Below are 27,939 nucleotides of genomic sequence, written 5' to 3' on the forward strand. Positions count from 1 at the left end.
TCCCTCCCAGGAAGCCATGAGGATGTATAAAGCACAGTGCCCGGCGCATAGTAGGAGCTCGGCTGGTGGTAAATCCCTTCCTGACCCATGTGTATGGGGGTCTCTGAGGCCCTGGGCCTGGGCAAGTCTGGCCATGTGACCATTTTCAAAGCCCCTTCAGCCTGTTCTAACCCTACCCCAGATGGGCCAACTGCCTGGCGTGGGGGGCGTGGGTGGGGAGAACTTCTGTCGCTGGTCAGCGGACAACCTGGGGGCCCTGCCCATCCTGGAGGAGGGTGATGAGCAGACGCTGGCCCCTCTGCCCACAGCTCAGCCACACTGCCAATCACCTTCAAGTGCCTGCTGGAGAACAACCACATCGACCGGCGCATTGCCCGTTTCGTGCTGCCCGTGGGCGCCACCATAAACATGGACGGCACCGCACTCTACGAGGCTGTGGCCGCCATCTTCATTGCCCAGGTCAACAACTATGATCTGGACTTCGGCCAGATCATCACCATCAGGTGCACCCCCGACACCCTGCACCCAGTGTGGATTGGGGCGGGGGGTACTCTGGAACGGCCTTCAGGAGTCTTGAGCTCCCAGATCTCATGGAGTCTCTGAGGCCCAGAGAGGGCAAGGGGCTTATTCCAGGCCACACAGCAAGCCAGTGCTGGCGCTGAAACGTGACCTGGCCTCGTGACTCGGGGCACCAGGCTCCTTCCCCAGCGCTGCCCTGCAGAGGGGAGCTCTGAGCAGGCTGGGAAGCTTGGGGCCAGAGGAGGGCCTGCAGTCTGGACATGCAGAGCAGGGGAGGGTGATTCAGGCAGGCACAGGGTAAGCAGAGGCCAGGGGCAGGATTGAGGGATGGTAGAAGAGTTGCTGGTGTGGCTAGAGCTGAGGGAAGGGTGCTAGGGTGAGGGGCAGAGGCCAAGGGGAAAGCCTCACATGCCACCCCGAGGGTACAAGTCTGACCCTGGGGACCCAGTCCTAGAGGGAGGCTGGGCAGAGCTGTGCCAGTGGACAATCAGAATCTGTGGGCAGCTTGCTGGAAACCTACAGAGACAGTGGCTCCAGACACAGGGTTTTCCACAAACTCCTCAGGAGGTTCTGCTGAGGCCAGGGATGCGGGCCTCTGGGACCACAGGACCTTAAGCAGAGACATGCCTCCCACCCAGGGAACTCCCTGATGTGGCATTCCTAACAATTCCTGCTCCACGTGCTGTCCCCAGAGGCCCGGGGATTTTGGCCTCCTCCTTGGGTCCAGGGCCCAGCAATGCTCCCTGCCCCTCCTGCAGCATCACAGCCACCGCAGCCAGCATCGGGGCAGCCGGCATCCCCCAGGCCGGGCTCGTCACCATGGTCATCGTGCTCACCTCCGTGGGACTTCCCACTGATGACATCACCCTCATCATTGCTGTCGACTGGGCTCTGTGAGTGGGGTTCGCCCCCCCCACCCCTATGCCTTGGGTGGTAGGCACTCGGGGTGGGCTGGGGAACTGCCGTGGTTTGGCACAGTGGGTACTCGCTGACACCGGCCCAGCTGCATGATTTGCGGGGCCCAGTTTTCAAAAATGAAAATGTGGGATCCCTTGTTCGAAAATTATAAAGAATTTCAAGAGGGTGGGAGCAGAGCATTAGCCCGAGTCCGGGCCCTTCTACACACTGACCCTGAGCCACTGCACAGTCACATGCCTACAAAGCTGGCCCTGCATCACCCACTTCAGCATCACCGGGGGGGGGGGGGCTGGGAGGACCAGGAAGGCGCCCATCCTGTGGGTGCTGCTGGGGTGAGCACTGTCCTCTTCCAGCTCCCCTTACAGCAGAGGGCCTGCCGCTCACTGCCCACCTTGGCCCACCAGGGACCGTTTCCGCACCATGATTAACGTGCTGGGTGATGCACTGGCCGCCGGGATCATGGCTCATGTCTGCCGGAAGGACTTCACTCAGGACACGGGCACTGAGGTGAGAATGGTGCCTCCCTCCCAGCCGGGCTGCCCAAAGACCGGGGGTGGAGCCAGGTGGGGTGGGCAAGGCAGCACATCGGCCACCCACCAGCTGGGCAGCCCTCACCTGATTCCTCCATGCCTTGTTCTCATCGTGGGCACCCGGGTGACAGATTCCTCTAACAGCAAATTGCCGAGCACCCACTGTGGCCAGCACTGATCCAGACACAGGAGCAGCAGTGGTGAACACAGTCAGTGCCCTCAGGGGGCAGTGCCCACAGCAATGCCAGCGTTCACACGTCTGCTGGGGCTCCTTCAGTAACCACGTGTAGCAGGCTGCCCCACTCCATGGGGAGGACGCTGAGGCCAGGCAGGGGAGCCGCCCATTCCCGCACTGGACCCCGTGGGCCAGGTGCCCTCCTCTACTAAGACAGTCCCAGGAGAAGGCAGGAACTGGAGCCCAGAGAGTCCCTGTGACCTATCAAGATCCCCCAGCACGTCTGTAGGAAACCCAGTCGGGTTGTTCCCAGCCCTTTGCTCCTTCAGTCCTCCCTACTGCCTAACCCCAGTCTTGCCTGCTGCTGCCAAGACCTGTTTCCCCTCACCAGAAACTGCCGCCCTGCGAGACCAGCCCAGTGAGCCTCCAGGAGATCGTGGCGACCCAGCAGAACGGCTGTGTGAAGAGCGTGGCTGAGGCCTCAGAGCTGACCCTGGGCCCCACCTGTCCCCACCACGTCCCCATCCAGGTAGAGCAGGATGAGGAGCCGGCTGCCGCCAGCCTGGACCACTGCACCATTGAGATCAGTGAGCTTGAGACCAACGTCTGAGCCTGCGGAGCTGTAGGGGCTGGGGGAGGCCTCCGTGATCAGGGGCCAAGGGCAGAATCTCAACTCACGACCTTCCTGAGCACAGGACCAGGCTCACACTACCTTCCCCCCACCTTGAGAGTCCGGAATGAGATCCACTGGACGGAAAGTGGAGTTTCAGAAAGGGGAAAGACTGCATGTGGGAGCCCCGGCTGGAGAGTTACAGGCAGGCGTAGCCCAAGCCCCGCCTGTAACATTTCCATCGTGGTGACCTGTGAGGGCGGCAGGCAGGGGTACGGTCCCCACTTTCTGGAACACAGAGTTGAGGCTCTGAGGGCTGAAAACAGTTGCCCCAGGTCTCAGAGCAAATAATGTCAGGGCCAGGACTCTAGTTCAAGGCTTTCAAGCCTCGGCCCCTCCCTCCCGGAGGATAGGGTTGCCTGCAAGGCCAGATGCCAAGAGAGAGGCTCCACCCCTTCCCAGGAGCCCCAAAGCCACCACTGCTTTCAATTTATGAAGACATAGCAATGTCCTGGTTCTGCCCCAGCTGTGTCCCAGCCCAGGCCAGCCCCCACCCTGCCCCGTAACACGTGGTCTCAAACAAACTGCTCTCCCCAAGGATGGGCCCAGCCTAAGGCCAAGACCGCTGCCTTCCGTGTGCCACGTGACCTGTGTGTATGGGGGCCCATCCTGTCTCCTGTCCTACCAGTCATCTCTCACAAAGCTCACCCAATGTGGAGACGAGGATGTCTTCATCAGAGCCACAGGGCCCTTAGAAACACCAGGGCTAGCCTCCCACTGAACAGGTGGGCTGGCCAGGACTGGGGAGGCAGACTCACCTGGGATGCTTTAGTCAAGCTACCCATGTGGCCCTGGGGTCAGCACTCCCCCAAAGCCCGTGTGATGAAGTGGAGTTAGGTTTTCTATTCCCTTCGGTGTTTGCAAATTCAGTGATGACTAAATAAAGGTATTTTCTTTTTCAACCTTGTGGGCCTAGCGACCATACTCTGGCCAGCATTTCTTTATTGAGTTAATACAGGCAGTCAAAGAGCAGACTGGCCTGTCTGGGCAGCCAGAGGACAGACAGGGCTGTCCAGGAAGCTAGAATGTCAACAGCCTTGTCCGTGTAGCTGAAGTGTAGACAGCTCTGCCTGGGCCGCCAGCGTGTGGACAGGCCTGCCTGGGCCGCCAGCGTGCAAATGAGCCCATCCTGGTGGCTGGAGTGGGGACAGGCCTGCCTGGGCCGTCACATGCAGGAGGTAGAGTGCAAACCAGGCTGCCCAGGGGCCTGTCTGGACAGCCGCAGTGTGGACAGACCACTCTGCCCACAGCCTGGGCTCTGCTCTGCAGGCAGGGCCCTGAGGTCGGTCATCACAAAAGAAACACATTTCCTCAGCCAGCCTGGCTCCTTTCAGTGAATGCTTTGCTTTAAGGAGGGGATGTGCCCAAGAAGTTTCCGGACTCTCCCTCCGTCGTTCTCCTCAGCCCCACGGTGCCTCCAGGAGGCTCGCAGGGGACACAGAAGAGCCCTGGCCACACAGCCTGCTCTGGATGTACTCTGGGGAGAAGATGCAGCCCCAGGGTCTTGCACTGTGGAGCCCCGGAGACACTGAAGCTGGGGGAGGGGAGGGCCCTTCCAGGGTCACTCCGAGAATCAGGAGGGTACCTGCCTCCCAGCCCCCACTCCTGAACTACTTCCATCCTCCTCCCAGGGCCATAGTCTGAGGGGCCCAGGAAGGGCCCCCGGCTCCCCCTCCCACTGCAGGGCTGAGGGCTGTAGTATCCACCATGGGAGCGTCTTTCCTTCCTTAAGGCCCAATCACCTAGGAGAGGTCAGACGTCAAGCTATCCTAACTCCCCACATGGTGTGGCCTGGCTTATTGGCCCCCTCCCTGTGTCACATCTCTAAGGCCCTTCGAGCAATGGTATCCGCTCCACACGAGGCAGGAACCTGCTCTTTACTGGGCTTGACAGGAGCATGCTTACACACCTGCAGTCGTGAGGGGCCACTACTTGCTGGGCATCTCATCCACTGTGGGGCAGCTCTGCCCGTCAGGGGTTCTTCTTTGCTCTAAGCCGGGTACGGCCTTCTGATCCAGCTCTGGCCCTGCTGGCGGTGGTGGTGCACTGGGCATGTCTGCAACCTCTTCCCTGGGCAGGTCTGCAGAGACCAGAGCCCCAGCCCCCAGACCTGCCTCCAGCCCCCAGACCTGCCTCCAGCCCCTTTCCCACTCCAGCATCCTCTATGGGACAGAGCCATCAGGAATGCCCACTCAGTGCACAGGAGCCCTGCGCAGCCTGAAGCCCGCAAGCCCTTTGCTTGGATGCTCAGACCCTGGGAGTGCAGAGTGAGCTCACGGCCGAGTGTGGTGGTCCCAACCTGCTGACCTCCACCCCGCTGAGGGGCTGCACCTGCCTCCAGGCCGCCTTACCTGCCACTAAGCCCCGCGTCCCTGGACCTCTGCCTGTGTGATTGCTTTGTGGGCCCCGAGAACTGAACTCTGCACTGACTCCTGCTGGTCCAGAGGTGCTGAGGTGCTTGGATCCTGCCCACCCGGCCAGGCATGAGCCCAGCACCTGGCAGGAAGCACACAGAGACACGGCCACAGGCTGCCAGACTGGGGTAATGCTTTTATATTAGTTTTTCTGTAACAAGAAAAATCTGCTTTGAAGTTTTTATCATTTTTTTTTTCCTTAAAAAAGAATAAAAAAAACCAAAGGCACCCAGAACTCCCCTCAGGCCCAAAGAATAAAAAAGTTCTCTCATCGGTGCAGCTGGGCCCTTCGCTCTTGCTGTGCCCAGCCCCGTGGCCTCCGCCTAGTTCCAGCCCAAGGGCCCTAGCGGCCCCTGACCTTCCCTCTGGCCTCAGGGGGGCTGGTCCATCAAAGACGCGCCTGCAGCCGGCCAGGGCCTGGCGGGGAGTGACGGCCCCAGTGGTGGGGAGACGGGTGGGCGGGCCAGGGCAGCAGTCCTGAAGGTTCCTGTCCCCAGATGGAGGGAAAGGAACAAAAGCCAGCTTTTGTGAATTCCAGAGGGTGCAGGCACCTGGCCGCAGAGAGGATGGAGGTAACTCTGTGTCTTCCGCAAGGGACAGACGGACGGGCAGACAGTCAGACAGCAAGCTGCTCTGGCCATTTCTGGCTGGGCCAAGAGCTCTCGGCGGCATAGGCCAGGGAGGGCTGTTTGCATGTGACTCGTGTATGTGTGTGTATGTACGTGTGTCCACAGGGCAGGGAACAGGCACCCATGAGTGCCGGGGCAGGTCAGACCCTTCATCGAGTCTGCAGGACTCAGGGAGTGATGGCGGTGTTGGGTGTGGGGCGAGAGTGGGACATTGGAGGATGATGTGCGGCTGTGTGGTGTGTGTGGGTGTGGTGTCTGCATGTGTCTGGCTGCGGATGAGCTGCAGGAAGGGGTGGGTGTGGGAGACTGGGTCCAGCCTGTGTGTGGAGCGGGGACCCGGCAGGTGCTGCGCTGGGTGTGTCCGTGAGCGAGGCAGAGTGGGGATGCACAAGGCTCAGGCACGTGCTGCAGATAGGCTCCAGCGGTCCGTCATCCTGCAGAACACGCGGGACAGTCAGGGGAGGCCAGGGCAGACCCGCCAACCACGACCAGCCTGGGACAGGTAGATTAGAGCTGGGGGCTCTGGGAGGGTCAGGCAACTGCAGGCCTGAGGGGGAGGTGCCCCGGGGGTCCAGAGCCAGCGGGTCACCCACTAGGAGGTGCTCCTGGGGGGCCTGGTGTGGACTGGAGGGACTTCGGATCTCTCTGGCCTTTCCCAGGGCCTCTCCTAGGGTCCCGCTCAGCACACCTGACCGCGGCCAATGTCCTCTAGAGGGGGCAGATCTCCTCCACCCCAGGACCCAGGGTACCCCTCGTGAGGGCCACAGCGTCCTCACTGAATGGCCAGTCACCCCAGTCGCTGACCCCTGGCTCTGCCTGAGGACAATGTGTGGAGAGAAGGGGCTCCCGCTTCATGGCCCAGGGCCCCAGGAGTCAAGCAAGATGACTGCCGAGCACTGCCTCTGGGCCTGCCCTCCACGCTTGGATAGCCAGCCCAGCACACTGCTCTCTCTGTCCTCTGGACTCCTTTCCCCACCTCCCTCTGTCATCCACCCACGGTATCCTCAACCCCCCTCAGGCCTCTCTCTGACCCAGGCCCCACTTCAATTCAGCTTCTGAACGGTGGCCCCGTGCCCTCCTCCCATGGCCACACCCTGGCCCCAGGACTCCCAGCTAGGCTCACTCTGACTCTCCCTCCTGACCACACCTCTCCTCCTGGCTACTCGCCACCACTGTGCCCACTCTCCAACATCCCCCCCAGGAGACCAACACCTCCTGTCCGCACCCTCTTCCCTTCCCAGCCTGACCCCCAGCCTCTGCGAGGCAGCCATTCTCTTGCCAGTACCCTCAGTTCCCTTGTTCCTTGCCCTCCTGTCCAACACACCTGGCCAAAACCCCCAGCCATGGAGGGATCCAACTGGTCATCGTCTCCACACACACCCCCATCTGCTGAGCACCTCCTGCTGCACAGAGAGGTGTGCATCAGGCAGGTGTGACTTCATGTCCGGCTACCAAGCCACTAGTCTGCGTGTAACTGCAGCCACTCGGTCCTCTGTCCTCACGCCACAGTGAAAGGAGCACTGACCCTCCTGCCCAAGCCAGTCCTTCCTCCTGTTTCCACAGGGGTGGCTACACCCAGCTCTCTTCTCTTACATTTTTAAATCCCCCCTCCACACTGCCCCTCCCCATCAGCCCTCAAGCCAGCTCTATCCCTTAAAAAAGGCTTAACATGAACAGAGCCCTGCCTGAACTTCACGCCCCCTTTCCCACCACCACCCTCTTTCATCTCTTCACAGTCAAACTTCTTAGCAGTGTCTACACACCCTGGACCCTCTCCTTTCCAGCTGCTTTCTCCACCCTCTTTGCCCCTGAAGCCGCTCCCCACAAGGTCATGGTGACCTCCTTGTGGATAAATCCGGTGAGTCTGTGGCCATGCTCGGCTCCATCAGTCTGTCAGAAGCACGGCTGATTCCCTCTACTTCCAGAGAAGCCTGTGCATGGAGGCATAATGGGCATGCACACGTATGTGTGTGTGCACGTGTGCACACAAGGGCACGTGTGCCTGGGGAGGCATGTGCGCATGTACTCGCATGCACACACGTGCACGCAATGGTGCACCTGTCCTGCATCTGTGAATGTGCGATGGAGTATATACATGTCTGTGTGTGCACGTGTGGTGTGTGTTTGAGTGTGTGCTTTGTGCTAAACATGTGTGTACATGCTTAGACGTGGGTGTGAGCATGTGTACATGTGGGTTGGTGTGCTGTGTGCACGTGCAGGTGTTTGTGTTGCATGCGTGTGTAATCACGCTTTGTCCTGGGCTGCCTGCATTCCTCCTGTCTCGGTGCCCCGGTGCTCTGTCCCAGCTCCTTCCACCCATTCCCCTCCGGCTGGCCATGCTCTCTCTCTCTCTCTCTCTCTCTCTCTCTCACCCCCTCAAGGCAAGCTCCCCCAGCCTCCTGTGGCTTCAGTGACTGTTTCAAGGCTGACGATGCCTGGACCCCTATCTCCAGCCCAGACCTCACTCCTGAGCCCCAGACCCACATGTCCAGCCCACCCTGGGCAGCCCCTCCAGCGCCCTCCAAACTCATCACTCCCCCCCCCAAACCTGCTCCTCCCAGTACTATCGTTCACCTGGAATTCCAAGCTAGAACTGGTATCTTGTCTTCTCCCTCACCCCACGTCCAGCAGGACTACTTGGGCTCCTCAAGTGTGCACCCCAGACTCTTTTCAGGCCCAGCTGCTTGTCTGCATCCTTACCGTCTGCCCCCAGCATCTCTGGCTTGGAACCAGCAGTAGCCTCCTCCCGGGGCCCCACATTCATTCCCTGCTCCCGCCATCCCAGCCCCTGTGCGGGTCCCATCAGGGATGCATCGCCCTGCATGGAGGCCCCCGGCTCCGGCCGGCCTCCCACAGGTGCACTGTCATACCCGACCTCTCACTCAGGGCCTGAGCACACCAAGTGCTCTAACAGATTTGCAAAATGAACGATGAAGCAGGGGACAGAGGGTGAGGAAAGGACAGAAAGACCTAGACTGGGGTCAGGGCCAGGAATCTGGTGAAGCAGGTTAGCGCACCCCGCACGGACCACCTACCTATGTCAGGTGTGGTTACCCTGTCACTACCACCTTTCCTCGTCCTCCTCCTGCTCTTTCTCTTCCAACCGGCCCCGGTCCTTGGAAACGTCACCATACTCATGGTTGCCTTCTATGTCCAAGACCTGCAGGTGCTTCAGCCTCCGGAAGGCACTTTCCACCACAGAGCCCACGGCCAGCTTGTTAAACCTGTGCAGGCCACCCACGTGGGGTCAGTGCCGGGGCCTGACCGCGCCCACACCGACCCAGCCCAGAAGTGGAGCACGGGGGACGGGCCCTCCGGGAAGACGCGCGGCAAACACAAAAGGAGGCGCAGGAGCGCAGGTGTCACGGGGAGCTCAAGCTCTTCAGTGTGGCTGCTGCTGGGGGGAGGGGTGACCCAGAGCAGCGGAGGGAAGGCCTCCCCCATATGTGCTCTCACTATGACTTGGGGGGGCAGACACAGACACCTCCTCTCTGCCTGCCCTTTGGCATTAACCTCTAGGCCTGAGGCTCCTGCGCTGCCAGCCTGGAGTCGCCTTGGTGCCGGGTGTGGAGGGGCACACAGACAAGGCCAGGGCCAAGCTGGGCCAGGGACACACTTAGGTTTGGGAAGGGGGAGGCTGGGCTCTGATCTCAGGCCCCCTCAACTCTCTGCACCTCGGTCTCCTGCAGGAGTCGAGAGGCACAGGTCACACTGCACCCCGACGTCACCCAGCCTGGCCTTCTGGCCACAAAGCCCCCTGGAGGGCACATACTGCCTTGCTCTGGTCTGGCTCCTCTCTGACTTGGGGGATGGGGATGGTGGGAAGCACCACCCTGGCTCTGCTGTATGGAAGCTCCTTGCGTAGCTGGGTCCCCTGAATCATCTGAAACCCCCAGAACCCAGTGAGGACCTGAACATCTGCTGTCCTGGATCTGAGGCCCAGGCCCAGCCTGGACATCTGTGGACACAGTGGTCACCTGTGCTCTCTGGGCTTCAGCCTTCCCAGCTGTAAATTGGGAAGATGCTTTCTGTGGTCCCCTCCTGCCACAGGAACATCAATAACACCCACATGCTCTGCTTTTTAAATCTTCCAAAGCCCTTTCACAAACCTATGAACCTCACCAGGCCTGGCCAGGACTGTCCCCACCCTTGAGCGCTGAGGAAGCAGGGGCTCAGTGGGGTTCTGTGATGTACCCAGGGTCACAGAGCTGGTCAGCAGGAAAGCTAGGCTTCAAATACTGACCCCTACCTGCAAGTGGTTCCCATGTGACCTGACTACCCTGCTGGAGCCGGGCCAGTCCCCAGAGGGGCACGTGCAGGGCCCCGGAGGACCTCCTACCTGAGAAAGATCCCTTTGAGGTTGGGAGTAGAGTCAAAGGCATTGGCAGGCACAGTACTAATCTTGTTGTTCTGCAGGTACAGGTACTCGAGCGACTTGGGGAGCCTCTCGGGGATATCCGTGAGCTGATTCCCGGCGATGTCGAGCAGCTGCAGGGGCGAGCAGGGGAGCCAAAGCACTTAACAGCATGCCAAGCTCCCACCAACCCCAGAGCCTATCTAAATCTCATAACCCTGTGAGGTGGGGTCTATAATTATCCCCATTTCCAGATGGGGAAACAGAGGCTTAGAGAGGGTCAGAGATCTATCCCAGGCCATACAGCCTGTACGGGCCGGAGGCCGGTGCACCTGACTCCGAACCCTTGTTCTAATTGATGTACATCCTACTCCGCTCCTTCTGCCTTCCCACAGGAATTCACGGCCAAGATGTCTAGGTGTCAAAGTCCTCCCTCCTTAACACACCTGTCACCACCATCAGACTAAAGACCCCAGAAGGGCAAGGGCTAGGGGTCCTCCCATCTTTAAATCTCACCTCAGTGGTGTCAGATGAGGGTGGAGATGGGGCTGCTCATTCGTGGATCTCAGGGCCATGTGGACAGGGGCCAGGGGCAAGGGTTCAAAGCCCACAGTGACTCTGGCATGGCAGCCAGGCCCCAGGCTGGTCAGTCTCAGAGTCACCACAGGCCTAGAGTCCAGGAAGCAGGTGGCCAGGAAAATGGGGTAGTTTTCCCAGGGAGAAGGACGCACCTGCAGCAGGCAGGAGAGCCGGACGTGCCCGGGCCCGACTCACTGCCTGCCCCTTGGGCTGTCAGCACCCTTGCCCCGACACACACCTGTGCAGCCACAGGTGGGCTTCCATCATCTCTAAGCTCCCTCCTCACCCTGACAGGCTGGGGCTCAGGGCCAGGGGAGAGCACTCGCTTCAGTCACCTGAGGGAGCCTCCTTGTCACCTCCCCTACCCAGCAGGGCTCCCTGCTCCCCACTGGGTTCCTTCCACATGGTTCCAGCACTTCCTCATTCATTCCAAACATCCTCAGTGCCTGCCCATGGGCACTGGGGGCATGGAATCCACTGAGACGCTGCCTCCGTGCTCAGGAAGCCAGGCTGGCAGGGGAGATGGACACAACAATCTGACAATAGCAGCAGTGGAACTGGGCTGTGATGGGGGAGCCTGGGGGAGGGGCCCGATCCAGCCTCGGGTCGAGGGAATAGACGGCAGCCAGCACAGGTGGGGGCTCTGAAGCAACAAGAGCAGCCGCTTGTAGAAAGATCCAACAGTGAGAGGAAGAACCCCCTCCACAAGACACCCCATCCCCGACTGGACTCACCTGGGCAGGCATCTAACCAGCCTATCACCAGTGGCTTCCTGGAGGAGGTGACACTTTAGCTGAGTCCTAGGTATATTATAAGCTCTAGGAGGGTAGTGACCCTGGGTCTGTTTTATTTCCCTCTGGGTCCTCAGTTCTAGAGCTGTGTCTGCACATAGTGAGGCTCGGTACAGGCTGTGGAATGAATGAATGAGTAGGTGCCACCAGGGTGGAGAAGGTGCTTCCAGCAGAGGTGACAGGATGAACAAAGCCCAGTGCACCTGGGAAACTGAGATGCTAGGCTGGGAGCTGGGGCAGACTAGGCCTTGAAGGCTGTGGCAAGGGTGCTGGTCTGGGTTCTAAAGGCAGCGGGGAGACACAGAAGGGTCCTGGGAGGGAGTGTAAGGTGAGCGTGTTTTTTTCAAGATACCCTCTGACTGCATGTGGAATCTAGGAGTGGAGCGCTCCTAGGAAGCTGGGGTCCAGGAAAGAAATGGGGAAGGCTTGACTTAGTGGTATGAGCAGTAGGGATGGAGAGAAGTGGAGAGATGGGGAGATGTGATGGTAGAGTTGGCAGGGTTTAGTGACAATGGGTGTTGGAGGGCAGACAGCGTGCAAAGGGGGTGTCAGGGCAGCATCCACGTTTCCCGTGGACACCTGGGTGGATGTTACCCACTTCAGCGAGTTAGAAAATGCAGCAGAAGGAGCAAATGTGGAAGAGAGGATAATGGGGTTTGGGCCCCTTAAGAAAACCCAAGAGAGACCGGCACAGGTGGTTGGATCCTGGTGTCTGGCACTCGGCGGGCTGTCTGGGTTGGGAGAGACCCCAGCTGCTCCTGCAGGGCCAGCTGCCAACCCCCAACTCCACCGTCAGGGCTCTGCCCCACCTCCCAGCCTCCCACTCTCAGAGCCTCTCCCCTGTACTCCCCTCAGACATCCCCACGCTGACAGCTCCCCACACAAGCATGTACTATGCACCTATCACAACGAGGGCCCTGGTCCAGCAGGAAACACAACAGACTAAAATGCCCGCCCCTTGTTCTAGCAGGAAGAGCAGACAACAAACAAGCAAACAGATGATCTGTTGTCGGAAGGGATGAGGGTTATGAAGAAAATCAAAGCAGAGGAAGGTGGCAGGTGGTGAAGGAAGACCTCCCAAGGAGCTGATATCTGAGCAGAGCCCTGAGGAAAAGGGAAGAGAAGGCCTGAGGACATCTGGGAGAGAGGGGCCTGGTAAGGCAGCAGAGCCTCCCAGGTTTCTCTAATGAAGTTCCCTTTCCGCCCCTCATTGGGTCGGCAGGTTTCACTTGTAACCAAGGAGGCTCAGTTCATGTGGCCAGATAGCCCTCCTGTCTCAGCTCTGGCCACGGGAGCCACACTCACTGACCAGTCCCAGAAGACTCAAGTACACCCCCCTAGACTCTGCAGACTGGTGAGGTCAGCACCCCTCACGGGCCTGCCGTCCTCCCCTGCCCCAAGCCCAGCCTTCTCTAGGCACCTATCCTTTGCCCACAGGGAGGTGAGCTCCACTCTCCCATGCCACCTGAACTGTCCCTGCCCCCCAGTCCTCCTGAACAATGCCCAGTGCCCCCCGCACCTGCAGCCATGACCTCCCCTTATCGCCACAGGGCTCCTCAAGCTTGTCCCTGCAGGTGGTGAGCTCTGCCTAGCCATGCCCGCTGAGCTCTACCCTGCGCTCCTGTACCGCGAGCCCGCCATACCCTGGGTATGGCCCAGACCCCCTACCCTAAGGCCCAGACTGCCCAGCAGGTACCTCCCTTACGGCCCAGCCATCCCGCCCACCCCTCATCCGGGCCCAGCAGATGGGTGGGCTCAGGGCAGCCAGACCAGTAGCCCCCCACATGGGCACGGCCCTGCCCCCGCCTCGCCCCGCCCCCTCACCTGCAGACCAGCGAGGTCGGCCCAGGCACGGGGGGCCAGGGCCCGGCTGCGCAGCCGGTTGCCCGTGAGGTAGAGCTCCCGCAGCTGGGCCATGCCGGCCAGCGCCCCGCGCGCCAGGGCGGCCAGCTCATTGCGCTTGATCTTCAGCACGTGCACGTTGCGCGGCAGCCCGGGCGGCAGCGTGCGCAGCCGGTTGCCTGATAGGTCCAGGGAGCGCAGCAGGCGCAGCTTGCGGAAGGCATCGCGGTGCACCTGCGGGCTGGTGATGCGGTTGTAGCTGAGGTTGAGCTCCTCCAGGAAGTAGGTGGTGGCAAAGTCATCGCGGCCGATGCCGGTGATCTGGTTGTGCAGGATCATGAGGGTGCGCACGCGGCGGGGCAGGCCGCTGGGCACGCGCTCCAGCGCGTTGTTGTACAGGTGCACCGTGTGCAGACGTTTGAGGCCCTGGAAGGCCCGCGGGTGGATGCCCTGCGCGCGCAGCTGGTTGCTGTGCAGCAGCAGGTACTCGAGACTGCGGATGGGGGTCAGCACGTCTGCGTCCACGCTCCGGATGGCGTTCTTCTCCAGGTGCAGCAGCACCAGGCTGCGCGGCAGCCCTGCCGGGACCCGCGACAGGTTGTTGCTGGACAGATCCAGGTACTCCAGGCTGGAGAGCTTCCTGGAGGGAGGCGGGGGATCAGGCCAGTGGGCAGGAGCCCACATGGCACTTGTTTCCAACATTATTCCCAAGGGAGGTGGCGGGGGACCTGCCTCTAACCCATCCCAGCTCCGCCGCTAGCTGACTGGGGGACCTCAATCATCTCCGAGGCTCTCACTGGTTTGATTCCATGATATATTGGTATAGGAAGGATCTAGCATGGTTTCTGACACATAAGAGTTTATTTGAAAACTAATTGTTTTACTAACGCCTTTTGTCCTTTTAGGCTACCCGGGCCCTAAAAACTGAAAATAGATTTGCCTTCAACAAGAATGTCTGAGTTTCTATTTTGTACGAAGAAGACAGCCTCTGCAAACACTTCCTTGCCTTACTAGAATTTTGGCAGGCCTTACATACCATTATTCTTGGGGACAGAAATGTCAGTAAAGGCAAAAGTCTCAAAGTTCCTTCTCTGTGGAAACTGGCCAGGGGCAGGTGGGCAAGGGCCCGGCCATGTGAGCCCTGGGAAGGGCTTCCTGGGTGCCGAGCTCACACTGAGGGCCCAGGTAGGGGCTCACCAGAAGGTCTCGTTGTCCAGGCCCTCATCAGTCAGGTAGTTGTTCTGCAGGTACAGCTCACGCAGGTTGCTCAGCTCACTGAAGGCCCCTGGTGGGATCTTCTCCAGCCTGTTGTTCTGAGAGGCGGGACGGTAGGGAGGGGAGCATGAGGGACGGCCAAGGGGCAAGGGCAGAGCCTCGGGATGAGGTGTGGAGCGGGCTCTGGCGGAGCCACGGGGAGGGGCCCAGGCCTAAAGTACTCCATGTGGGGCTGACAGCCAGGTGCCCGGGCTTCTGCTTGTTTCTCCTCTGCAGACGCTGTGCCCGCCGGCACGCGCTCAAGGCCCCACGGCCTTACCGCTGTGCCCATGTGGGACCGGGCTCCTCCCCTGCTGTGGGTCCCTGCTGTGGCAGTGCTCCTCCCTGCCCTCTCCCTCCCACCTTGAGGTGCAGCTTGTAGAGGGCAGGTGGCAGGTGCTTGGGCACGTGGCGCAGGAAGTTGCTGGACAGGATGAGGATCTCCACGTTGCTGGAGCCATTAAACATGTTGTCCGGCAGCCCAGCGTCCGCCAGCTTGTTGTTGTGCAGGTACACAGACCTAGGGCGTGAGGCACAGGTGCTCACCCACCCAGGCCTCCCAGCCCCGGCACCATCTCACCTGGTGAGGCTCCAGACCTTGCTCAGTTTGGGCCTGGGGCCCAGGGCACCCTCCTCCCATCTCAAGAACCCCAGACCCCGCCAAATCCAGTCCCCCCTACATAGCCGAGGGGACCAAGGACCCACCCCACAAGTTAGTGGAAGAAACAAGATTTCCTGACCCCAAGTTCCTGCTCCTCTATATCCTTCAAGGTTCTCAGTTGTTCCCCTAGTGTTGCAGCCCTGGAGTCCCTGCCTGTCGGCTTTACACAGCTGTCTCTGAGTTCTGTGGACTTCGTGAGAACGGTCCTATCCTTATCACCTCTTTGTCCCTTGTGCCCAGCACAGGATCCTGGCTCAGAGGAGGTGACCCCTCAATTCATCCAGCAAATATACAATGAGTGCCTCCAGGTGACAAGACTGTTCTAGATCCTAAAGATATAGCAGTGGACAGAACCAACAAGCCCCTGCCCTCACGGAGCCACCATGCTACAAGGAGAGAAGATAAGGAACAAGAGAAATCCGCAGGCGATATAGCTCATTCTTGCTGCGTGGCCTCTCTTGGGCCTCAGCCTTCTCCTCTGTGGGAAGGGGCCATGCACAGCAACTCTGGCTCCTCCAGGGAATGGAGAGAATCGAGGTGACAGATTCAGGGACAGAGTGGCACCGGAGGTCGTCAGCACCTTCCCTCCCCAACACCACCCTGCACTGCTCACACACCTGTGCTGGGGGCCCTCACTCCTCCCAAAGCAGTTCTCAGCGAGGGATGGCTCTGCCTGTTGAAAGATGCTCCCTTCCCCCGGGGGCTGGGGAAGGAGGGAAACACCCTCACTTGGCTCCCTGCAATTCCCCAGATATCACCCTCTGTCCTCGCCTTCTGTACTGATTCCTTCTCATCTTTTAGGGGTCAGTCTTCCAGATCCTGTGCCCTTGCAGCCCAGGGCGTCTGTCACCGCAGCCCTGAGCATGGGGCATCATGCCTGCTCTGCACAGCGTGCCCCTCCTCCAGGGCCTGTCTGGGCCCCTGGGCCCTACTCAGGGCTGGCAGCCTCTGCCTCAGCTCCTCCCTTTTCTCCAGCCTAAGCCCAGGGCCCCCCTCTGACCTCTGACCTCAAGTTTGGCTTCTGGCCAAAGGTGAGCCCGTAGATCTTGGTGAGATAGTTGGCAGCAAAGTCCACACTGATCAGGGCATTTGGCAGGAACCGGGGTGCCAAGGTCAGCTGGAAAGGGAAGAGTTGGGTACAAGGACCAGTGGCAGGTCAGAGGCTGCCGCTGAGTTACACTACCTGCTGCTCATCTGAGCCCCCTCAATTCGTCTCCTCCCTGCAACCAGAGCCATCTTTCTAAAATCCCCAGTAACACAAAATCTGTTCCCCATAGTCCTGAGCTTGGCACTCCAAGCTCTCCAGCCTGTCCCCTGCTCTGCCTGTTCTCTTGGTCTCTCCCCTCATTGCCCCCCGACACTGGCCCTCTGTGCAGCCACAGTGAGCACCCACACTTCCCCAGACCCAGATCATAGTGTCTACCCTTCATTCATTCAATAGTAGTCCCTGAGTCTGCAATACTCCAGGCACAGTTCAAGGCACTGGACATGTCCTAGGGAACAAGATACAGAGATACCTCCTTCCACCTCCACTACCAAAGCTTACATCCTAGTGAATGAACAGGAATAAAAGTATCTGAGAGTGATCACGGCTCTGCAGGGAATTCAAACAGACTGATGACAGAGAACGACTGGGTTGGTTGCTTGGAGAACAGGTAACACTTAAGGCATGACAGCACCCTAAATGCTGTCTGCGGGGAGAGCCCCCACACAGCAGGGGCAGTGAGCAGAGGCCTTGTGTGTGGGGTCTGCCAGGCCTGGGGGTGAAGCGGAGTGTGACGGGGCCAGTGGGGAGATAAGAGAGGCAGGTGGGCCCAGACCACACAGATCTGCGGGCCTTGGGGAGACGTGTGGATTTCTTCCTGGGCCAAGGGTGAAGCCACAGGAGGGTTTTAAGTGGGGAGGGGAGATGGAGAAGTAGAAGTGAGGCACGATTTTGTAAAGCCCCTCTGGCTGCTCTGAGGAGAAGGGGCAGCAAACGAGGAGGCAGGGGCTCCACGTCTGTGTCCCGCTGCGGGATGGCGGTCCTGGGCTGGTGGGTGGGGGGAGCTGAGGGCCTGTAGTGGGACCACACGTGCGTGAGCGAAGCACTCCTGGATTTGTGGCTCTGACCAGTGGTGTTGCAGGTAGTTGGAGATGCCCTTTCCAGAGGTGGGGAGACAACGGGAGGACTGGGGTTTGGGAGTTGTGGCAGGAAGCACCAGTTCTACTTCTATTAAACATCTGGAGGAGATGCTGAGGAGGCAGGTGGACCTTTGAGTCTCAAGTGGGAGTAGGGGAAAGGCTGGAGACTGCCTCTGGACGTGGCCATGATGTAGATGGGTGTTACAGACCAGGGAGGAGAGACAGTCTCCTTGAGTGTTCAGAGAGAGGGGGCCAGGACAGACCCTGGGGCAGGCCAAATATCTTGAGGTTGAGTGCCTTTATGTCTTCACTCATGCCGTCCCTTCTACTGTGATGCCCTCCCCCTTGAGGCCTCTGGCTGAAATCCTATTACCCTTCATGGCCCTTCAAATGCCATCTCCTCCAGGAAGCCCTCCAGCGCTCCCTCCCCATGGGGATGAGCTCTCACCCCACTACGCCGATGTAGGTCTCAGCCTCTGCCATTATCTGACCGCTCTGAAGCCCTGGGTCTGGGCCATGTCTGAGCAGCAACAGGAACCCAGCAGCCAGCCCAGAAGAGGCCCTGGTGAAAGTTCCCTGAGCTTAGCCCCCGACACCCTGCCCTGCTGCAGGCCCCTCACCTTGTTATTGGCCAGGTACAGGTAATTGAGGTTGATCAGATGCTCAAATGCCTCTTCCGGGAGCCCTTCAAAGGACAGGCATCGGTCAGAGCCCTGGATGAAGGAGATGCTACAGGGGAGCACGTGAGCACTGACCGCCCCCGCACGCACCCCACTTGCCAGGACAGGAAGGTACTCCCTGGGGCAGGTGTGGCTCTGACCCCTTCCCAGCCCCTTTTCCTTCCCCTGGCTCTCAGGGACCCTGAGACACTTCCCATCTGCTGAGAAGAGCAGATGGGAAGTGTCCACTGAGAAATGACTGATCCTTCACCTACTCAGGGCAGCCTGGGTGGGAATGGGCCCCCGTAAGGTCAGGACACAGGGCAGAGGACATGCCAGGAAGGAGTGCTTCCCTGGGGGCAGCCCCAGAAGGGTCCTCTTCATACCCAGCCCCACAGCAGGGCAGGGCAGGGCTGTGGCCTCTGAGCTTCCACCCCACCTGGCCCTCCCCTGCCCCATCTGGCAGATGCAGTGTCAGAACTGGGCTGTCACTGGGAGCCCGGCCAGGCTGGCCCTTCTCCAGTCCTGAAGTCGGCCTCTGACACTCGGTTCTGGGCTCCCAGACCCTCAGATGCTGGGACTCACCCAAGTATCTAACTAGAGGGAACAGTTACATAAACTGTGCAGCATCCCTCCACAGAATACCCCGTGTAAAGTAATAGCCACGGAGAGCTTTTAGCAACATGAAATTTGCGGCTGAGCTAATTGCTAAATGAAACAAAGCAGTTCTAATAGTTCTAATATCCATACTATCAGACCAGCTATGAATTTAAAAACACAAAGAAAAAGGACTGGACTGAATTCTGCTGATGGTTGTACAACATATAAACTTACTAAAACTCATCAAATTGTACATTTAATTCGGGTAAACCTTATGGTATATAAATTATGCTTTTTCTTAAAATGGAAAGAAATATACCAACATGTCAATAGTGACTAAACTCCAAGTGGCAGAATTATGAGTGGGTTTTTTCTATTCCATTTTATTTTCTATATTTCCAAATTTTCTACTATAATCAGAAACTATTTTCATCATCAGAAAAATAACTTTTTAAAATTTGAGGACTCTACACTCTTTGATCCTAAAGGCCTTCTGTGAACTGAGGAGTCTGTGACTCTTCAGGCCCTGGAGTCTGAGCTGCTCTGAAGCCTCCCCCCGGATCGGACGCCTGGGTCTCAGAAACACCCAGTGGCGGCTGTTAGGCAATCAACCACAGGGAGCCCCTGCCATGGGGCCCCAGTGCCGGCCCAGCCTAGGCCTGCTCTTTCGGATATGCCAGGGTCTGCAGGGCGGGGCTTTCCCCATAGGCCCCCAGTTCCCTGCCTGGGGTCCTGGTGCCCAGCTCTGGGTGACCCCTCACCTCGGGAAGTCAGGCGGTTGTTCTGGAGGTTCAGAGTCTCCAGCCGATTCAGCCGGGAGAGCTCCCTGGGGTAGATCTTCTCCAGCTGGTTGTTCTGGGGAGTAGGGGGATGGGGGTGGTGAGGAGGCAGCATGAGGGGGTGCCGCCCCATTAGAGGCCTGCACCCACCCTCAGCCAGAGTCCCAGGAGCCAGTCCCTGTGTTGGGCGCTTCCCTTGGGATTCTGCCCCGTGGTGGACAAACCCTGGGGACTGGCTCTATAGCAGGCCCAGATGTGGGCATTGCAGGCTCAGCAGTAACAACAGAGGTGTGGGTCCCCCTTCTAGGAGTCCCGCGCACACGCACACGGGCATCCACAGGCAGTTCAAACTTGGAATGTGGTCTACCCTGCACACCTGCTCCCTGCATGCTCCCACTTAGTGACAGGCGTCCCAGCCCATTCTCCCCTCCCCCAAGCGAGAAACCACTTTTAGTTCCCTTTCTACACCCTGTAGACCCCACTTCCCTTGAGATGCTTTAAAACCTGGGTCAGGTACCACCTCCTCCAGAAGCCTTCCTGGGTTGGATCAGGGGGCTGGATTAGGAGGAGCTGCCCTGGCCTCACAGCATTAGTCCTTCTATCTCTATTTGTTATCTCTACCTGTTTAGGTCTCTGCCTCCCTCACAGACTGTGAGAGCCTCAAGGGCAGAGCATGTCCGAGACCCCCCTACATGCCCAGCACCCCACATAGGAGCAGAAGCATACAGCAGGTACACAGGAGCTATTCGATGAATGAAGCAACAATAAGTGCTGCCCTCAGCTCGTCCCTTTCCCTCACAGGCTACCCTGGTCTTGGGCTCCCACCACTGGCCAGCCCAGAACCCACAAGGCTACATGACCGTGGGCCGGTCACTTTCCTTCACTGGGCCTGGTCTCTGGAAATGGGTGCGACAGACCCTCCCTCTCCCCCAGGGCTGCTGGGCTGCACGAGGGTGTCATGGGCGCACCAGCGCTCCCAGAGTCCCCATCTGGAATGCCGTGTCCCAATTCCTGAGGTTCTAAAATCCAGCCTGTGCCTCAGCTGGGGAGAGCACTCTGTACCCTGAGCTCCCAGGGCGCTCCAGGGGGGTCTGCTTTGCTCTCACTTTCCTGGCCTGTAATGGAGTCTGAGGTGCCCTGACTGTCTGTCCAGTGGGTCAGCTGCCGGGCAGGTCTGTGTCTGTTCTCAGGGCCTGACTCTGCTGACAGGGCCTCAGCCCAGACTCCTCCCGTGGGACAAAGCAGGTCATGAGGTCACTGTGCTCTGTGCCTGGGACGCGGGCCGGGGGCTAGGGGGGCACGGCCCGGGGTGGAGCCAGCCTCCTCGAGTCTGACCTGCCCTGCGTCGGGGGATGGGGCTGCGGCGCGGGTGGTTCTGGGGCGGGAGTCACCGTGTGGGGGGGCGGGCCCTGGTGACCGCTGGCGCGGCGCCGGCCTCACCTGCAGGGACAGGTGGTTGGTGTGCTCAGGCAGGTCCCCCGGGAACTCGCGCAGGTCGATGCCGCCGCAGTCCACGACCCCCTCCTGGGAGCAGGCACAGTCTCGGGGGCAGTCGATGGTGGGCGGGCCGCGCCCCGGCTCCTCAGGGCTGAGGACCAGCACCGGCTCCTCCTCCACGAATTCATTCTCTTCAGGGCTCAGGCTGGGGGCTCCACTTCGGCCAAACACAGGGGCCCTCACGGCGAGCCCCGGTCCCAGCTGCAGCTGCAGCGGCAACAGCAGCAGGAGCAGCAGCGCCCCGCTCCGGGCCATGGTGCCTGCGGGAGGGGTCAAGTCAGACCCACCTGGGCGCCAGGGCTGACCTAACCTGTCAGGTAGAGCAGGCAGGGGACTGGGGCCCACGAAAGTCATAATGGGGCCCTCAAGGCCACAAGGCAGAGCCCACTCTGGACCCTGTCCTCAGCATGCATCTGATCTGCTGGCTGCCGCCCTCCCCTCCCACCCACCCCCTCAGGGCTGCCCTCTGGAGGGGTCGGGGTGAAGTGAAGCCCTGTCCTTAGGCAGGTCTGCAAAGCCTCCCACAACCCTCACCGGGCCTGGCCTCAAGGAATCTGTACCCCCATTTCACAGAAAGGAAAGCTGAGGCCCAGGAAGAACTGTGACTTGCAGGGCTTGGCCTGGACTTTGCTGAGCTCTCGCTGCCCTGGCACAGGCAGTGCTGAGGCCCTGTCCCTCCTCCAGCAGCCACAGGCCATGGTGGGCCAGCACCAGCAGGGTGTGTCCCAGCTCCTCAGCTTGCCATTCTAAGATCTTCAGGACGTGGCCCTGCCTCTCTTCCAATTCCCCCCCTCACCTGCCCCGCTTACACAGGTCTGTTTAGTAAGAGTAGCTCCTCCCTCCAGGCCTTCGCATGTGCGTTCCTTCTGCCTAGAACACCCTCCCCCTCTCCTGTGCAGTCAGCAACTTCTCCAAGAACCAACTCCAGTGTTAGATCCCCTGAGATAACTCTGAGATGTCCCAGGGCTCTGCATCACTTTGCTGCCCCAGGGCTTTGCATGAGTTCGGTTGGGTTTTGAATATGCGATGTTGTCTTTCTCCCACACAGGGCTGTGAGCCACTTTCTGTCTCTGTGTGCCAGGCACAGAGTAGTCATTAGTGAATGGAGCTGCTGCTGCCCTCAGAGCCCCCCAAGTCCTGTTCCTGCTTAGACCCTCAGCTGCCCTCACCAAGGCCAGCTTTGCTCACGTGAGCACTGCCACCTGCAAGAGACCACTCCCCAGCATGTTCCCTTGGGACAGCAGGGAGAGGGGGTATAGGGATGGCCTCAGGTCATTGAGGAAGATGCTGGGGTTTCATCCTCCAGGCAGCCATGGGTGTGGCTTGGCTCTGGGCTGGTCCCTGGAGCTCTCTTTACAGGGACTCACTTAGAAAACACGTCTGGGGTGTGGTAAGTTGTAACAGGTGGTAGCTCAGGTACACTGACTCTGGAGTCATACACACCCCAGTTCACGTCCCCCTCTATCACCTAGTGGCTCTGACCTTGCTGAGCCTCAGTTTCCTCATCTTACAATGCAGATTATATATCTAACCTCAGAGCTCCAGGGAGGAGTCAGCAAGATAGCACCTAGCACCCGTTAGGTGATGAGGCGCTGCTATCGCTGCTGCAGTGATTGTGAACGCAGGTACAAGACAAGCATCCAGGCCTGGGGGCACCTGCCGCAGGCTGAGCCTCTCTCCCCACCATTACAGCAGGGATCACAACCCAGAGTGGTTAGAAGGGTCTGACAAGATGCTGGGCCTGGGAGGGTTGGGCACCCTGGGAGCTTGGTGATGACACTGATGTCTGGTTAAGAAAGCAGGCTCTGGAGGCAGAGAGCCGGGGCTTCGAGCTCAGCTCTGGCTCTTATCAGCCGTGTGACTTTGGGCAAGTTTTGCCACCCTCTAAACCTCAGCTTCCTCACCCGTCCATTGGGTGGCCCCAGAGCTGTCCTACTGGGGATACTGGGAGAGTCAGTGGGATGCACGTACTGCACACAGTAAGTGCTCAATAGATGTTAGCTCTCTGCTAGTTAGCTCTACCACTAATATCTGATCCATGGGCACTGTTCACATCCCAACTACACCACTCTCCACTTCAGAACCCCCTGCTTCTTCCCTTTCCCGTGTAGCTCCTGACTGCGCTTTTCCGGTCCAGTCCCAGGCCCACCTCCTCCCAGATGTGGCCCTCCTCCTCCTAGCCTCCTGTGAATTCCTGCTGCCCTGTGACTGCTGTGGTATTTCAGATACTGCATTGCCTTACTCGTTGGCTCAGCCAGCTCTCGAAGGTGAGGCCCCATCTGCCCCCAGCCCTGTGCTGGGCATGGAAGATACAGGTAAAGTACACAAGGCCCCTGCCCTTTGTTGTCAGGAGGCAGCAGACCCCAGTACAATAACCACTGCCCACCAGACTGGGTGAGCCCTGTAAAAGGGGCCCCAAGGTGCACGAGGCCCCAGAAAGAAAGCTGTGAGGAGAGAGAAGAGGGCTGGCAGCCTGGATTGCTTGACCCTACAGGCAGGTCCAGAAGCAGACTTGGGCCCCAGCCACTGGCCCAGCAGAGCACCAGGGAGCCCAGCACACACAGCTCCCAGGCTCCATCGGCAGCAGTGAGCGATGCATGCTGCAGCCCGGCCCTGTCTGCCCTACGACACCCCTGCTGCTCCGTGCCCTGACCAAATGCGCCATAAATCCTTGGCCAGTCTACAGACCAGCATTCCCAGGGCACGTTATAACCCCCCAGCTAGGTCCACAGCCTTCAGTCCCTGGCGCCACCAGCATTAGACCAGAGTCTCCCCACCCTGCCTGCCTGCCTGCCTGACCCCACTGCAGATCCAGACTCCGGGAGGCGGAGTATGGGCACAGGCCCAGGCCCCAGATTCAATCAGGGCAGGAGGCCAAGGAGGAGGATCCTCCCCACATACCCTGTACACTCACCTTCAGTTTCATATCTATAAAGATCTCTAAACTGTATCTGTAAAAACATTTAATTTATATTAACATCATGAACCATATTGAAAATGTTATCCTCACCACTTTATAGATGAGGAGCCGAGGCCCAGTGGGATTGGCCAATGTAACACAGCTGTTAAGTGGCAAGGCTGAGCTCCCAGCCTCAGTCTTAACCACAAAGCCATGAGGCCCTTCCCTGGGCCAAGCACAGCTGGGCACCAAGGACCCAGACAGACGACTCAGGTATGTCTACTATCCTTAAAAAGCTCACACCTGCACTGCTCGATGTGGTGGCCACGTGTAGCTACCGAGCACTTGAAATGCGGCTACTCTAAACCGAAAGGTGCTATAAGTATAAAAGGTAGTGTACGTGGATTTCACACACTTAGTACAAAAAAGTAAAACATCTCATTAATATTAACGATATCTTATAAAATATCTCATTTATTTTTATAGTGATTACATAATATTTTGGATATTTTGAGTTAAATCATTAAAGTTTTGCCTGTTTCATTTTACTTTTTTAACGTGGCTTCTAGAAAATTTTACATTCCACACTTGTGGCTTGCATTTGTGGTTCACATTATATTTCTAATGGTCAGCGGTGGTCTAGACATTATGTGTAAATTAAGTATTATAATCCCAGTGTCATCAGAGGTGTGATAGAGGGAATCTAGCGCCCATAGGGACCCAGAGAAGGCCTAGGTGTGCCCGATGCCTAAGTCTGCCCGATGCCAAGAAGACGTCCAAGAAAACGTGATGCTTTATTTAGCCACGAAGGATGAATATTAGGCAAAAGGAAAAGGGTGATACAAGCAAGGGGGTCAGCATGTGCAAAGGCCCTGGGGCAAGAGAGCCCATGTTACCTCTACAAAGCTCACTAGAGTGTCTGGTGTGGTGTGGGGACTGGGAGAGATGCAAGTGGGCAGGGGCCACAGTCCAAGCCAAGAAAGAACTTGAAAGCCAGGTTAGGAAGACTGACCCTTATCTTAGGAGAAATGAGGAGCCATTGAAGAGCTGGAGTGTGGCATAGGCAGGTTTATGGAGGGACCAGTGGGGAGCTCTCAGAGGCTGTGCCGTGGTGCAGGCAACAGATAATAAGCCTGGTCTGGGCAGAGGGAGGTGCTGGGCTGCAGGGATGGAGAGAAGGAGGTGGATTCAAGGGAGAGAGAGGAAGAACAGACAGGGCTTGGAGAGTGGTGGCCCCAGTGCCACGTCCCCCTCCTCCTAGCTTGGCCAGCCACCCTCAGGATGTTGGGATCCTGGGCAACTCCAGCTCCATCATCTAGTTTACTGTGTGACTTTGGCGACATCACTGACCCATCTGAGTCTCAATTTTTTTTGTTTCTCTAAGAATGTGGAGCAAGATAAGCCCCCAAAGCCCCTTCTTTGTGCCTAGCCATGTTGGAGCTCGGTGTGGAAGAACAGAGGAGAGAGCCTTCCTAGTCTCTGGAAGTCCCCAGAGTGAGGAATCCCCCTGGTGAGCGACAGCAAATGCTGGGCGAGGAGGGCAGCTCCGTCTGTGGTGAGTTGTTCCAGTCCTGACTGCTGTGTCAGCCTGGACAATCACTTCACTGCTCTGAGCCTCTGTTTACTGGTCTGGGCAATGGAGATGAGAGCTCCTCGTGAGGCATCAATGAAACGACGTGCCCAGCTCATGCTGGCACCCAGCAAGCGCAACATACTTGGGGTTACTGTTACTGAGGAAGTACCTGGGACCCGCTGTCCCCCACCCACCCACTCACCCCAGGGAACCAAACCTTAAGGTCCTGAACTGCTTAAGTGGGGGATTAAGGCAGGACTAGAAGAAGGAAGGGGAAGGGAGATCCAAATCAGGAGGTAGATCCTCAAACCCCAGCACCACCTTCCTTCTCCACTCAAGTTCAGTAAAGATTTGCTGACTACCTGCTCTGTGCTGGGCCCTGAACAGCTGCTTCTTATTGACTGTAACAGAAATCCCAAGGCCAAGAGTTAGTCTTCCTATTTTGCAGATGAGGAAACTAAAGCACAAAGAGGCTCCCACTGCTGCCCATCTCCAGCAAGCTCCTACTCACACGTTCCTGCCCTGGGCAGCTGCTCCTGCCCCCTTGGCTGGGTTAGGGAGTTCCTTGATGCTCCCACAGCACCCTTCGGGGCTCAGCTGAGCCTTCCCTGACTCCCCAGGCAAGGAGCAGGTGCTCAGAAAATGTTTGCTGAATGAAGGAATGTATTTGTGGAAGGCAGGGTTGGAAAGAGCTACAGCATTATTATCTGGTCTGATTCCCTCAGTTTACTGATTAGTATTTTAAAGGCAAGGCCAGGATTAGAATTTGTGTCTTCTGACTCCTGCTCAGAGCCGGTCTTGAAGACTGAGGAGGAGTTCTCCAGGTGGACAAGGGGAGGAAAGGCACTCAGGGCAGAGGACAGGGCATGAGCAAAGGCACAGTATGGGGAGGGCAAAGAGGGGGGTATGTTTAAGGAAGGGTAACAGGAAATCGAGGTCCAAGTCTCCAAGGGCATCAGGCACTCTGCTAACGGGTTGATGATAGGGAGCTATCAAGGGTTGTAAGCAGATCATGGTTGGAGCTCTTATGTAGGACTCTACCAGGCCTAAAGGTGCCTCCATTAGTCACCCTGTCCCAAGATTCAGTTAGAAGGGACAAAGTATGCTCCCACAAGATTTCATGAAAGCATTCATGTGAATCTGACATTTCTTAACTTGCACTCTAGTTTAGAATCGGCTGGGCCCCGGGCCCTAAAAGGGGACATGACCACCCAGGAGCTCCCGTGGTGCCTTATGTAGCTGAGTCGACCACACCTTCACCTTCCCCAGCCAGCCCTAAGTCGTAGAGCAGACGCTCAGGTTGCGTGACCCTCCGACGTTCCATGATGCCCTGCAAGCGCCTGGTGCGTAGCCTTCTGCGCCTCCCGGACCGGATCGGGACGGTCAGTGCCACACGCACGCACGCTTGTGTCTGCTCCTCTCCTGAAGTTCAGGCTGCAGCTGCCTCCCACCCCCAGCCTTGGCCCCGGCCCCGGGGGCCACCAGGAGCTCGCTGAAGCCCCCTCTTCCACCTGACAGCGCATCAGGTATTCTAACGCCACTATCTTATCCTCAGCCCAGGCCAGCCTGGCGGTTCAAGGACCTTCAGGCTGGGGGCTTTGGCTGCTTTCGCCGGGGCGCGCCGGCCTCGCCCTCGACCCCACGCTCCGCGGCCACCCCCCTGCCCCCTGCTCAGTCCCGCTGTCGCAGCGGGGAGGCAGCCGGATAGACAGACAGACTGATACCAGGCCCCCAGCTGAGAGCTCTGGCTCAGCGATTGCGCGGCGCGGGGCCGGGGAGCCAAGCCAGGAGAAGGTCGGGAGGGGGACGCACGGGCTGTCCGCGCGTCCTGGGGGCAGATCTCTGTCCCTCTATAGGCCTCAGTTTCTCTGTCTGTAAAGAGGTCGAAGGGTGGGCTACCTGGGATGAGCTGACGTGGAAAGACACGGGCATACTCAGCGCCCAGGCTCTAAGTACAGGGGTCCTCGACCCTCCCTGGTTCCACCTGCCCCCCACATTCCCTGTTGCCTGCCCGCGTCCTTCCACTCCACCCCCCACCCCATCCGCCCTCAGATTCTTTCCAGATGTGCGCAGCAGGAGGGGCCGGGGCTGGGACCAGCCTCTGGCGGGAGAAAACAGGCCCCTGCGGGGTGGGAATGGCGGGGGGTCGCGCCCCCGAGGGAGAGCTCTCCGGCTGCGCCCTCCGTGTAGGGCTCCGACTGATGGGGCGAGATGCGCGGGCCCCGTCGGGCCAGCTGCTGGAGCCGTCGCACCAGGCGGGAAGTCCGAGACCGCTGCCCAGCTCGGCCCCGGCCCTCGGCCCACCCGGCCGCCCGAGCCCGGTACCTGCTGCGCCCCCGCGCCGCGCCGCGCCCCGCCGGCCGACCGCGCTCTCCCGAGTCTCGGCTGCGCTCCGCTGGCGCGGACTCCTTCCATTCAAGTCCAGCCGTGCGCTCGGCGACGCAAGTTTTGTTGTGGGTTTTCTCCTCCCCG

General features: G+C 58.9%; 2 protein-coding genes across 5 annotated transcripts in view; one reads left to right on the top strand and one right to left on the bottom strand.

Annotated features, from left to right (window-relative positions):
• The window catches only part of SLC1A7 (solute carrier family 1 member 7), a 47,375-nt gene extending 43,661 nt beyond the window's left edge, over positions 1-3,714 (top strand). The window contains exons 9-12 of the mRNA XM_073802659.1: positions 309-503; positions 1,278-1,412; positions 1,842-1,944; positions 2,534-3,714. Coding sequence (XP_073658760.1) covers positions 309-503; positions 1,278-1,412; positions 1,842-1,944; positions 2,534-2,752 — 652 coding nt within the window. The 3' untranslated portion in view covers positions 2,753-3,714. The remainder of the gene's footprint in view (positions 1-308; positions 504-1,277; positions 1,413-1,841; positions 1,945-2,533) is intronic.
• Positions 3,715-5,345: 1,631 nt separating this feature from the next.
• PODN (podocan) lies at positions 5,346-27,925 on the bottom strand. 4 transcript variants are annotated; one of them, XR_012324891.1, is made up of 12 exons: positions 27,793-27,925; positions 20,939-21,255; positions 19,481-19,574; positions 18,081-18,145; positions 16,344-16,453; positions 15,039-15,195; positions 14,619-14,734; positions 13,404-14,061; positions 10,195-10,343; positions 8,891-9,079; positions 7,180-7,258; positions 5,346-6,289 (listed from the first exon to the last, which is right to left on the bottom strand). XR_012324891.1 is itself a non-coding variant. In XM_033866500.2 (11 exons), exons 2-10 carry the CDS (start codon positions 21,248-21,250, stop codon positions 8,917-8,919), a joined length of 1,824 nt encoding a protein of 607 aa, XP_033722391.1. In that variant the 5' UTR covers positions 21,251-21,255; positions 27,793-27,925; the 3' UTR covers positions 5,346-6,289; positions 8,891-8,916. The 4 variants fall into 4 exon arrangements, 3 of the variants coding, with proteins under 3 accessions (XP_033722391.1, XP_073645771.1, XP_073645772.1); XM_033866500.2 differs by lacking the exon at positions 7,180-7,258; XM_073789670.1 differs by having other exon boundaries at positions 5,346-7,258.
• Between the last annotated feature and the right edge of the window lie 14 nt (positions 27,926-27,939).

Source organism: Tursiops truncatus, chromosome 1 (genome assembly GCF_011762595.2).
Source record: "Tursiops truncatus isolate mTurTru1 chromosome 1, mTurTru1.mat.Y, whole genome shotgun sequence".
NCBI lineage: Eukaryota > Metazoa > Chordata > Mammalia > Artiodactyla > Delphinidae > Tursiops > Tursiops truncatus.